The 13,879-nt window shown below is 41.5% G+C and overlaps 1 protein-coding gene across 6 annotated transcripts in view; it reads left to right on the top strand.

Moving 5' to 3' along the window:
- SMG9 (SMG9 nonsense mediated mRNA decay factor) overlaps nt 1-13,879 on the top strand; it is a 146,967-nt gene that overhangs the window by 118,351 nt on the left and 14,737 nt on the right. For all 6 annotated transcript variants that reach the window (XM_085893050.1, XM_085893079.1, XM_085893070.1 and 3 more), the window contains 5 exons: nt 5,316-5,427; nt 5,515-5,610; nt 7,396-7,481; nt 7,736-7,842; nt 7,948-8,055. In XM_085893050.1, the coding sequence (XP_085749176.1) occupies nt 5,316-5,427; nt 5,515-5,610; nt 7,396-7,481; nt 7,736-7,842; nt 7,948-8,055 (509 nt within the window). The remainder of the gene's footprint in view (nt 1-5,315; nt 5,428-5,514; nt 5,611-7,395; nt 7,482-7,735; nt 7,843-7,947; nt 8,056-13,879) is intronic.

Below are 13,879 nucleotides of genomic sequence, written 5' to 3'. Positions count from 1 at the left end.
ATTCATATAAAACCCGCGCCCTATCGTGAGGAGCGCCTTATGTGTGTGTCAAATACAGGAACGGCACACAAAACTGAGACTGCGCCTTTTGGCACGGTGCGCCTTTTGGTCGTGAAAATACGGTATATATATATATATATTTATATCATATATATATATTTATATCATATATATATATATATATATATATATATATATATTTATATCATATATTTATATCATATATTTATATCATATATTTATATCATATATTTATATCATATATTTATCATATATATATATATATATATATATATTTATATCATATATTTATATCATATATTTATATCATATATTTATCATTTTATATATATATATATATATATATATATATATATATATATATATATATATTTATATCATGTATTTATATCATATATATATATATATATATATATATATCATGTATTTATATCATATATATTTATATTTATCATATATTTATATCATATATATATATATATTTATCATATATTTATATCATATATCATATATATATATCATATATATATCATATATTTATATCATATATATCATATATTTATATCATATATATCATATATTTATATCATATATATCATATATTTATATCATATATATCATATATTTATATCATATATATCATATATTTATATCATATATATCATATATTTATATCATATATATATATATATAGCCTGGTGTTGGCGCAGTGGTTAGGGCAGCGGCTTGGGATCCAAAAGGTCCTGAGTTCAAGCCCCGTTGGGCCACTGAATTAATACACCAGAGGGTTGACTCAGCCTGTCATCCTTCCGAGGTCGGCGAAATGAGTACCAGTTTACTGGGCCGGTGTATACCCCGGTTAAAATAGGTGTACAATATCCCTGCGTTGTAAGAGGCGACCAGGGTTGCGTCAGGAAGGGCATCCGGCGTAAAACATGTGCCAAATCACTATGCGGATCATAAGGATAATCTGCTGTGGCGACCCCGAACAGGAGCAGCCGAAAGAAGAAGAAGAAGAAGAAGAATATTTATATGATATATATGTATCTATATATAAATTTATATGTTTTATCATTATATATATATATATATATATATATATATATATATATATATATATATATATATATATATATATATATATTGTTACGGCTGTGGAAATTCGCTATACAACATAAAGGGTCCTGAGATCAGTGATGACGATAAGTATGTTTGTAGTTAGATTTCCCCACCGTTGTTTAGAGGGAATTTCCGTGTTCACCGGGCTGCGATCCTTTGAGATAGCCGTTTTTCTTTTTTCTGTCATTATTTTGGACCACTCATCCCCCAACACCCAAATCGCCACCACCAACAACGCCCCCGAACAAGTACACCAAACCGCCACTACCTTCACCTCCACAACCCCACCCCGCAAACATCGCCTCACCCCAATTCTCAAACAACGCCCGCCAACAACCAAACCACCACAGCAAACCCCCCACCACCTTCGCCTTTCTCCCTCCACAACCATCAACCACACCACCTGTCAACACCGAACGTCGTGCTGTCCAAAGCCCGTTCGGTGATTGTTACCAAACGCGCCGTGCCACGAGTGCACATGGATCCTTTCGGGAGAGGAAAAGCGGATCAGGAGAGGTTCACGCCCCCTCTCCGTCCGTCCAATGGCTGAACGTCGGGCGGTGTGGCCCTGCCTCCAAATGCGAAGCATATGGATCCCTTTTTGGAGAGAGAAACTGATCAGGAGAGGTTCACGCCCCCTTTCCGTCCATCCAATGGTTGAACATCGGGCGGCGTAGCCCCGCCTCCAAACGCGATTTGATCCGCGTATTTGCATGTGCGCCCCACCCCCGGGCTATATAAGAGCAAACGCGGCGTGGCTCGAGGTGGAGTCGGAGAAGTCGGCAGTGGAGGATATACGGGGACGGACGGTGGAAAGGAAGAAGCTCGAAGCAGGCAGTGCAGACGGGGCCCGATCGACGAACGGGGGACGGAGCTCGGAGTGGAGGTCGAGGGGCGAGTTGCGGAGTGGAGCAGGGACGCGGAGGATGGCTCGGAGGCGAGAGTTCGCCGGAGTCAGTGCAGTCCCGAGGCCCCGCTAGGGGGGACCCAGCGTCAGCCATTCCCCTCTCCCCAGCCCGAGCAACAAGAACCTTCCCTATCCCGGGCATCAACAATTCCCCCCATCCACGCTGAGATAGTGCCGGTAACCCCGTCCGTTCCCCACCCCACCCGTGGTGCCGACCCAGAAGCACGTGCTTGCGCGGAGCACGCCGGAAGGAGCTCACCGGCCACCCCAGGGGAACGGGCTTAGGCGCGTTGCGCTGACATTGCGGCTTGCCCGCCATCGCGCCACGAGGGCGCGGGTAAGACCACTTCGGTCTCGTGGACCTGGCCGCTCATCCAGGTTCCATGCGCATTTGGTCCACGGACCTGTCTGCCTCCTTGCCTATGAGGGTGGCTTTTGTTTTCTTTGCTATTTGTGTAAATGTATGTGTGGTGCCAGTCTTGTAAGTAAACCTGTATAAGTGTGCTGAAAATAATTGCCCTTTTTATTCGGTTGTAACTCTGTGTTGTGTCCTACTTTCACTGTATATGTGCCTGAATTATTGTATGGCTGTAAATACGTGCTTGCCTTGTCTGAGTGTGAAATAAATGTACTTGTCGAACTGTTTCCCGTTTCGTTGCGTCCTTTCATTTGTTTGAAAGTTCCATCTTGCATCACGGAAGGAATTGGTAGAAGGGTGCAAGCACCCGGTAACTAATCACGTCTGTCGGGGCCGGCGATAACACCGCTCGGTTATAACTGAAGCACGGAACGGACCGCTTAAGCGGTTCGTGTCCTCGGTCGGCCAGCGGCGAGGTACGATCGCCCGGTTAACTACCCGTGCAGGTACTTAGGTAGGTCGAGTTTGGCGAACAACCCTATCCTGCGCGGGTGGCCGATTGGCACGATTGTGGTGGGGTCGAAAGACCCACCCGTGACGAGCTCCTGGTGATAGTTCCAAGGAGGGTCACGACTGAATTGTCCGTACCGGTGGGCGACGCTGTCGCGATTTGAGTTACGTGGCCGATCGCACGCCGGGCGGACTGAAATTCGTAACAATATGTTATATCATATATATATATATATTATCATATATATATATATATGTTATATCATATATGTATATATAATGTTGTATCATATATGTGTATATAATGTTATATCATATATATGTTATATTATATATATATATATATATATATATATATATATATATATATGTCATATATATATATGTTATATTATATATATATATATATATATATATTATATGTTATATTTTATATATACATATATATATATATATATATATATATATATATATATATATATATATATATATATATATATATATATATATATATATATATACACACACACATACAAGATATGCTATACATCATATGTTTTCTTCTCACAGGGGATGCCCCGAAGGGGCACGTGAGACCGACACGGCAGAACGGGCGGCGACGGGCGGGGGTGGGGTGGGGGCAGGAGTTCGGTGTGGTGCTCCAGGCCGTGTCATGCCGGATGTGCGAATGAGACCGCTTCCGGCCACAGGAGCCTGGCAGGGCGGGGCTATGACTGCTCTGGCCCAATAAGGAAGTGCAATTCGGGTCACGGCACGTCGCTTCGGATCGTCACCCCACCCTTCGCTCGGGGCTTATAAAAGGCGGATCGCGAAGCTGTCCACCCTCTTTTTTGCCTGCCTTCCTCGCCTTTGTCTTTGCCTGTTTTCCTCACCCTCTACTTCGCGTTTGCTCTGCCCTCTCTTCACTGCTCCTCATCTGCCTGTCGCTGCAGCTTCACTCTGGGTTGGTGTGCGACAGACGTTCTTTTGGGACCAGTGCAGAGCACACGTTTCCATGAGCCCCGGCAAAGTGATTAAGCAAGAGATAACGTGCCAACTCTTGAGGTTATAGTGGAGCGCCCCACAGAGGTACACGCTACACTCCAGCTATGCATGACTAGGTTAGGAATCTTTTGCCTTTCGCATCTTCTCTCCTCTATTTCCACCCCTTAATCTCGTTCCCTCTGGGCACACAAAAGAGCATCTATTACAGATTCGTAATCACAGTTACCTCTCGCACAACACCGCACCCCCCCCCCATATTGCACCACACCACACCTCCCACTCCCACACCTTAGACACCAGTATTTCTCCCTCATACCTCCCCCAAAGCGTACTGGGCTGCGTTGGTCAGCTGATCGTGCCAGGTATTACGAGGCCTTTAGTCCTCATCTGCTCTCTTTCTTTCTGGCTATTAATCTTGTGCGTGCGTGCGTGATGGCACCTGTCGTAGCATAAGTTAAGATTGTCGAAGTTCTAACGGCATAAGTTTGCTCTGTGTCTGCTTTTGTAAATTGTTTGCCTTTTGTCGCACCCCACAAATTCCTTGCTGTCCTTGATGTTCATAATAAAACCCATTCACTGTGCCACATCCCTTTCCTCGCTTGATTGTAAATAAATGCTTGTGTTGAAATGTTTCCAGCTCGTTTTCGTCTTTTTTCAGTATTTTAACAAACAATTTTATTATTTTTCTCTCAGTGTGCTTTTATTCTCCGTATAATGTCTCCTGAGCTGCCTATTGGAATATATATATATATATATATATATATATATATATATATATATATATATATATATATATATATATATATATATATATATATATATATATAATGTTGCTTTGCTTTGAAGAAGTTACATTGAGCAAGGAACTTTGTAGTCTTTAACTTTGGATTAACTGTTCAACTCGACCTTGAACTAATCAAAGGAAAGCTTCTTGTTTTCTTCTCATGGTCGATGGCCCAGAATAACTAATAATGTTAAATGAAGAACTTGTCTTGCTCATTAATACCAGTGTCAATATACGTTGGCAGATGGGTATAACAATAGATGAAATCAAGAGGACATTGACTGATGTATGCTAACCGTCGTGGGAAGCAACAAGAACTTATATTAAGTTTCAGCCACAAACAATTCGTCTGATCAAAAGAGCATTTTGCATTCCCTGTTTTGCTTCACCTCTGTTCTCTTTTCCCTCTTTTGTTCCAATGAAGCATCCATGTCCAAAATGTCAGTCTCTCCTTGCTTCTCACAGTGATTAGCATTCCTTTGTCAATCTTGTGTTTCTTGTGTTGTGTTGATTTCTTGTGATGATTTCATCCTTTGTGTAAAGTTTTAAAATTGCCTGCTCCTTGATATTTTTGACACCATTATTGAAGACTTCATTTTATTCCCCTCCAGACAGTATGTATTCAAACCTCAGTCTCATGAAATACGAGAAAGGGGAGGATATCAAACGAGCGGTGTAGATTTTTACATCACTCAAGAGAGGATAATATTTCTTGATACACAGGTAAGGTGTGTGCGTGCGTGCGTGTGCGCCTCTAAAAGCAGACTGAACCACCTCTAATCACTTGGCATTCATGTTTTACTGCTCCAGCCTGTGTTGAGTTCATCAATTTTGGATCACATCATAAACAATGAGAGGAAATTGCCACAGGAGTATATGTTGCCTCACATCTACATGGAGATGCAAGTACGTGTTTTCATTTTGACATCTTCAATTTGCACACTTAAAAAATGTATTTTTTAAACTCTTTCTTTGGACATGCAAATGTGCTTGTACTCTTGAGAAAAATGTCCATCAATTTCTTTTGTGTAAAGCTTTGGTTAATTTGTTTACTGGAGCTGGGTAAAAGGTAATTTGTTTACTGCAGCTTCGAGAAAGTGATGGTCAAAAAATTTCAAGATTTTTCTGACCCTTTCCAAATTTTGAAATTCGTGTATTTTGCCTCATAATTGCTCAATTATAAAATTGAGCAATAGCATTATTCACCCACCTCGACCACCCCACCCCCCCACCCTTTTCCCTCACGGATGCCATAATTTCAGTAACGGGGATGCTTTAGTTCTGTGTGAATTGTTGGCCTCTCCCTGTGCAGCAGAGACGGGGGTGTTCAATCACTTCTTTCTGTCTAGCTCATAACTTTTTTACAATATGAGTTTTTGTCAACAAATTGTCAACAAAGCTTTATTGTGAGAATATGGAGAAGACAAAGTAATAATTTCGTCAAAAGGTCAAAGATCAACGTCGCATAAAATCGTCAATTTTCATCCAATTGTCATGAAATTTTAACAATTTGCATATTGGGTCACTGAATTGGTTCACCAATGAAAAGCTAGAAGCCGATTGTTTTTTTTTAGATCAAAAGGTCAAAGGTCAAAGTTGCATAAAATCATCAATTTTCCTCTGGTTGACTTGAAATTTGAACAGGGTTTGCAGATTTGGTGAATGAAGGCAATTGCTTTTCACGTCAAAAGGTGAAGGTCACCCAACATCATCAATTTTTGTTGTTGTTTTCGTCATGTTTAGCATACGGAATGAGAAGAAGTCTGAATCCAAAACGGATGTGGACAGGCTTTGCATTTTCAGATGCTTTCTCGTTTACTTTTATAATTATAATGGTTATTAAGCTTGTATAAGGAGAGACTTCAATCCTCAAGAGATGTCAGAGGCTGTAGCTCTGCTAAGCTCATGCCGAATAGGTGGAGCCATGTGCAGGCAGTGAAGAGCTATTTAGCCAGCAGACCCTAAAAAAAATTTATATTGCAACTTCTGGCTTTGTTGTAGCCTGTGAGACACACAACCACCTCCTGCTAAAAGCAGTATCGGTAACCATACCACAATATAACATTCCACCACAAAACTAGCAGTCTGTATTCCAAAAAGGTCAAGAACAAGGGGGAAAAAAGGTGTTGAAGTTATCGACTGTAAAAGATCACAAAGTGCTGACGTTTCGTGTTTTACCTTTTGTTGGAGCTCCCCTTTTGCTCTGGTGATGAGTGAAGCCTGAAACGATGAGTAAAGAATTGCTATTTAGTTGCAATCCATTATACAGTTTGAGGCATTGCCAAAAGGGCTTCTAAATCCTCTGTGGGCTGACTGATATTGCAGTGTACAGGGTGGCCTGAAAGAACCTTGACTACTGCTAAATTTCTCGCACCTCTCTCCCTGCTAGCATTCATTGTCTTTGTTATTTTGCCTTGATACCTTTAAAATGATATTATTATCAGGCAGGACTGTTTGATGGTTGTTTCATCCAACCAATCAATAATATTGTGCACAAGCATGGATGACATTTTATTTCTTTCTTTTTTTTTCCAATGAGTTTGGAACCTATGGTTGTGATTATTTTCCTGCTTGGTGAGAGGAAAGATTAATGAAGTAGTGCCACATGGACTCATTAGTGTTTTCATACTGTACTTTATGTTGTTTTTTTATGCTCTGGCTCATCCTTCACCTGAATAACTCGACTCTTAGTCTCTTCAGCTGGCGGCGTTCTTGCTCACCGTTTGCCACTTGATCCTCATTGTGCAGGACTGGTTCATAGATCTCAACCTCATCAGGTATTTTAGCTGCCCTCTTGGTGTATTTCAATTCGTTTGCATGCTTTCTTTCTTGTAAAGAGAGTCGTCATGCGACTTGTTTGGTTATTTACCTGTGTGCACTCATAAATTCTAATCAAGCATGTGACGCACCTCGCAAATAGATTGAAAATGGGTTATTGCACCTGTGGCAATAAGGCTTTGTATTCTAGTCAGTCTTTTTAATTGATGATCACAATGTGCTTTGTATTATTCGGAATGATGTTTCTGTAAAGATTTCTCCAGGCGGCTGAGATGGTGAAACCATGCTCTCCTTTGCCGAACATTGATGGTAGCTCATCCGCTGGCACATCCAATGGGAGTGAATATTATCCCCACATTGGTGAGACCATTGCCACTTCGAAAGACACTTTGTATTCCTCAAATGCCTTGTTCATCATGCTTCTTCATTTAACATTTACCATGAGTGGTCTGTGTCTCTATACAGTGTTCCTGCATAACAAGGCAACTCAGGAGGACTTTAGTCCAGAAAACTTGCAGGATTTGCTCTGCAGCCTGGATAGTCTGCTAAAGCATTCCAACTTAAAATACAAGGGTAAGGGTGAATGTCTAAGACCAGAATTTTGAAATGGTAATCCAAAAGTAAAAACAAAAATCCGTTGATTTTGGATGTCAACTCGCATTATGAAAAACGATGGATTGCTGCTTCAGCATTTTAACCAAATTTTCATCATGCAGTTTACTTGTTAGGATGAAGAGTTTTAATTTTTTTATTTGTTATGAATTAATAAACAAAACATGGGAACTTTAAAATAAAATAAATTATTATGCAATTCACAAAATTAATCTGGAGGACATTATTTTCACAAGTGCACAATTTGAATCAAAAATCAAAATCAATCAAAATTAAAACAACGTTTATTTCCTTCAAGAAAAGCAACAAGGTATAAACACAACATTTGAATCGAGGCAGAATCCAAATAAGCAAGCTTGTGGCAGGAACGTCTTTACACATGCGGGTGAAAGTCGGAACAAACTGTGAAACAACATCGGATGACATAACGCATTTAAATAAACCATGGTATAAATGAAAGAAACGTATTCATTGGAAAACAATTTTACAGGATGAATGAGTGGGTCAGTGGATCAATGGAAAGCACCGGTGCGAGAATTCAACAGACAAATGCACAATAGATTTCTTAAAGGACAATACAATACAATCTTAAAGTGCAATACAGCGACACAAAATGTTGCTTCAGTTTGAATGAAAAATTAATTTTTCTAATACTATCTGGAAAATCATTCCATAGTTTAGGGCCAGAAAAACAAATATTAATTATGTTGAGAAGCAAGGGTTCTGTATTTTAGAAAATGAATATCGGTGGTGAATCTGGCATCACAAAATTTAGAAGGAACTAGTGTATTAATGCATTTATACATGAAAACACTTTCCTGACGTGATGTGACATCACAATTTCAGAAGATTTTAAATGATGAAACAATTGCTTTGTACAAGTTCTTGGAGGTTTTCTAGATATGATCCGAATATTTTTTTTCTGCAGTATACCAATTTATTTAGATGTGATAAAAATGTATTTCCCCAGACAAAATTACAATATGGAAGTACAAGTGAACAATAAAGTAACTTAAGTATTGCAATAGGGAGCAAATAATATCTCTGTAAAGCATTCTATTCAGTGAATCGGGATGTCCTCTGGAGGATTCTTGGTCTTCGTGGGGTGCCACCAAAACTGATCGATCTGATGTCTGAACTCTACTCTGGTACTGAGAGTGCTGTGAAGTGCGGTGGTACCATCTCTGACTTATTTCCAGTTGTTACTGGAGTTCGTCAGGGATGTGTACTTGCCCCCCACACTTTTCAGCACTTGTATGGACTGGATTTTAAGGCCCGGTCACACCTTGACGTTTTAGCCAGCGATGGCAACGTATTAAAATGTATGTAAAACGCTGGCTTACGTTGAACTTTTGATGTTTTTTTTTTTAAAGATAAGGACGTATTCATAGCGACTTGGTCTTATGTATAACGCATTAGTAACGGACACAGAACGTTTCGTTGTGTTATAGATAACTTATACCAACGAATGCTGAACCTGTTGTCGGCCTGCACAACCGATGCCCAACGATAGTCTAACTTAGGCATAGCACGTTGCACGCATCGCCGGCGATGTCGTGACGTAGCCTATTAAAAGGCTGACGCACAACGATTCGAATCATAACTGCCGTAGAAATGGAAGTGTCAACATCGCGGTCACACCTTGGCGATCTTGCCAGCGTATGCCGACCTACGAAAAATGTGTCTAAAACGTTGGCGCACGTCAAATACGGTATGAGTAAGTTTGGTATACGTGAGTAGAACGCTAAAGTACGCTATCATACGTCGTAGTAAGTAGAGTACGTCAAGAAATTTTTAACATGTTCAAAATTTTTCGATGTACTCGGCGTATGACACACGTTCCGCATGCGATGGGGATAAGTTTTACACACGATATGTGGACGCTTACACACGTCCACAAAGGCTACTTATAAGCTACTCATAAGTCGAAGCACGTCACGGTAATGTCTTTTTTACGCGAAACTTATTTCTAACTTATGTATGACGTGCTTTGAACCAATTCTTTACGTAGTCCCAACACACATCGACGTATGTAGACGTATTCCAATGACGTCTTCCGGTCGACAAAAAAAAAAAATTAACGTGTTTCTAGCTTACAACTGCCATATAAAGACGTGTTCCCAGCGGTTTTGGGAATTGGTATATAAAATGCTGCTCATAAAAGGGGAACCCAACAGTGTTTTCGAGTCCTTTTTGAGTCGATGTCCATGTCAGCAGTAACAGTATCAGTATCAGTATTAGTATTAGTATTAGTAGTAGTTTGTTCATGTTGGCAGTAGTAGGTGAGTGTGAGGGGGAGGGTGTGGGTTATGATGGATCGTCCTTGCGTCCGCGTGTCCACGGGTAGGAGACATCTTTTCACCATTGTTCGAAGTTCTTCGCGGATAATTTTTTATGGGGCTTTTTCAACAATGAGCTATAGCTTGTTTTTATGATTTAGGTCTATTCATAATGGGTTGGACAAATGCACAATGAACTAATAATGTGCATAGAGCGCTTTGATTACTTATAGATACGATATACCAATGAATAATTATTGTGAAGCCGGCGTTCACAAACTATGCCCAACGATAGCCTAACTTATCCATATCGTGCGGCAGTTTATCTTTGCCGGTGACGTAGGGTTTGCTATTCATAGGCTGCCACTCAACGATTTAAATGGCTGCATCTCCACTATTGAAAGTAGACGCTTGCGCTCAACAATTGGATTTTTTTTTTACACTCAACGACTTTTAAACGGTTCCACTCAGCTATTTTCATTGTTTACAATGAACGATTTAAATTGCTGTCACTCGCCTTTGTTTTTTGACGCTGGCGTTCAGAAATTTTAATCGTTTCTATTGAACGTGCTAAACCGCTCAAACTCCACTATTGAAAGTAGATGCTTGCGCTCAACAATTGGATTTTTTTTGCACTCAACGACTTTTAAACGGTACCACTCAGCTATTTTCATTGTTTACAATGAACGATTTAAATTGCTGTCACTCGCCTTTGTTTTTTGACGCTGGGGTTTGGAAATTTGAAGCGTTTCTTCTGAACATGTTAAAACGCTCAAACTCGACTATTTTAAATAGACGCTGCCGATGGACAATTGGAATCATAGCCAAGCTAGACATCGAAGTGTGAACATCCTCGTCATGCCGAAGAAAAGTTTGAAGAATGCTGCAAATAAGTGTCCTGGCCGTGGCCGTGGACGCTGACGCAAGGACGATCCATTATACCGACGTCTTTCAGCCTATGAGTAACTGAAAAGTAACGTCTGTCGATGTGTGGCAACGATCGCGTAACGTGCCAACAACACGTTAATCATAGGTTAGAAATAAGTTTCGGGTACGCTAAACATTTCCTCGGCGTGTCTCAACTTATGATTAACTTACAAGTAGCATGTGTTGACGTCTGTCAACGATCGTAGACCGTGCATACAACTTGTGGCCAGCGTAGCGGAATGTGTGAGTCATACGCCGGCATACATCGTGAAATTTCAAGCATGCAAAAAATTTGAGGACAACCAAAAAGTACAACGTTTATAGCCAACGTACAACGACGTATGGCAGTGTTTTTCAGCGTGCTCTCAATGTTATCAAAACTTACCCATAACATATTCAACGTGTGCCAGCGTTTTAGAAAAAAAAATCAAAAATCGGCATACGTTGGCTAAAACGTCAAGGTGTGACCGGGCCTTTAGGGAGGATGTCGGAGAGATCAAGTTGTGGTGCATCGTTTGGCAATGTCAAGATCTCGGACCTTGATTTTGCAGATGATGCAGTCATTTTTGCAGAGACTTTAGACATCCTCTTGGGGGCCCTCGAGGTGCTGAATGAGGAGTCGGAGCCGTTGGGATTCCGGGTTTCTTGGGTCAAAACTAAGATCAAGGCTTTCGGTGACATCTTGGATGCTGCTGTCCTGTCTGTGTCTGTTTGTGGTGAGGATGTTGAGGTCGTGGAGAGATTCACTTACCTTGGCAGTGATATTCATGTCTCTGCTGGCTGCGAGTCAGAGGTCAATAGACGTCTGGGTCGGGCCTGGGGAGTCATGGATTCACTGAATCATGGGGTGTGGCGCTGCCGGTACCTGTGCGGGAGGACGAAAGTCCGAGTCTTCAGGTCCTTGGTACTTCCAGTCTTGCTCTATGGGTGTGAGACTTGGACTCTGACCAAGGATCTGAGATGGAGACTTAATTCCTTTGGTACCAGGTCTCTTCGGAGAATCCTTGGCTCTCGCTGGTCGGATTTTGTGTCCAACGAGCGGTTGCTGAGAGAGACTTGGATGAGATTTGTTACCTGCATAGTCCGTGAGCGTCAGTTGCGGCTGTATGGACATGTGGCTCGTTTTCCTGGTGCTGATCCTGCTCACCAGATTCTCTCAGCGAGGGAGTCTCATGAGTGGAGGAGGCCAGTGGGCCGACCACGTGCCTCATGGTTACAGCAGGTTGACCATCATCTCAAGGAGATGGGGATGGGCCTGGCAACTGCCTGGGGGATGGCCAGACGGAGGCCCCTGGAATACCGGCGGAAAGTGGACGCAGCGACGCGCTGTTCTGGCCCATGCTCCCATACCTGACCTGAATTCAATGTATAGATTATGCCAATATTCTTTGCGACTTTATTTGCGATTTTCTGAATATGATATTTCCAAGAATGTTTAGAATCAACATCTACTCTGAGAATCTTGGTCCCTTCAACTCTTAAAATGGGATGAATTAATACAGACATTTGCAGTTATCGAGTCAGTACATTTTAGTTTTTCACTAAAGACAATGCAATTACACTTATTTGAGTTAACAGTCGACCTATCATCGTTGAACAAATCACAAACTTTGAAGAGATTCTCATTTACACCATTAAACAAAGAATCAAAATTTTTATCACAATACAAAATATTTGTGTCATCGGCATATAAAAGAAGATAAAGCAATTCAGTTGATTTATGAACATTAATGTACAAACGAAACAGGAGTGAACCAAGTAATGAACCTTGGGGAATGCCACAAGTAACTTGCTTAAACTCTGGTCGAGAGGATTTATCCCAATACAAGTACATTGAGATTCATTGCTAAGATGGTGACAAAACCAGTCATATGTAACACGCCTGATTCCATAAGTGTGTTATGTTTGTGTGGTAGATGGAGGAATTTCATAGGAAAGATAGGATTGTATAGAGTAGCTTAGTCCATGGATGTGTTTGAGACATCTTGATGTAAACTAAGTTGGGAAACTGTGAGCTTATGTGGTGCTGTGTTAAATTATGTAGGGTTTAAGGATAATTTCTCCCAGTACGTGATTACCCCCTGTGATCTTCTCCTATGTTTTTGTATTTCAAGACCGGTGATAAAAAGGGATCATGTCCTTAAAACAACAACTAAGCTGCTGCGCGTCCAAGCGGGCTGAAAAACCATGCCCCTGGAGTGGATGATTACCTGGCATGACGTCAGAGAGAAGAGAAGGGAGTGAGGATCACGGTCAGAGTTTCGCGTTGGGCGACAAGAAGGTAGGGAGTTAGATTCGGAGCGGGACACGAAGGAGAGCGGGACACGAAGGAGAGCGGTACAGAAGTGAAAGAGGCAGGAGATGGCGGTTCGAAGAGAAGGGCATTATGGCTGGCTTTCCCTCGGCACAGTGAAGAAGGCTGCACGATTCTTGTGTCCGTGCTGAGGTGAATTGGCTCGTGTGGTGGAGCAAGACGCTGGCCATTGACTGTTGGCTGATTTATACGAGACCAGCCTCGAAGCCTCATCCTGTGCCGTCAGAAGAAGAGATGGCGCCATTTTGCATAGCAGGGGCGTCGG

Source organism: Eptatretus burgeri, chromosome 1, assembly GCF_056783735.1.
Source record: "Eptatretus burgeri isolate ZD-2024b chromosome 1, Ebu_testis_v1, whole genome shotgun sequence".
Taxonomy (NCBI): domain Eukaryota; kingdom Metazoa; phylum Chordata; class Myxini; order Myxiniformes; family Myxinidae; genus Eptatretus; species Eptatretus burgeri.
The sequence above is the reverse complement of the archived record's forward strand: the minus strand, read 5'-3'. Positions and strand labels throughout refer to the sequence as shown.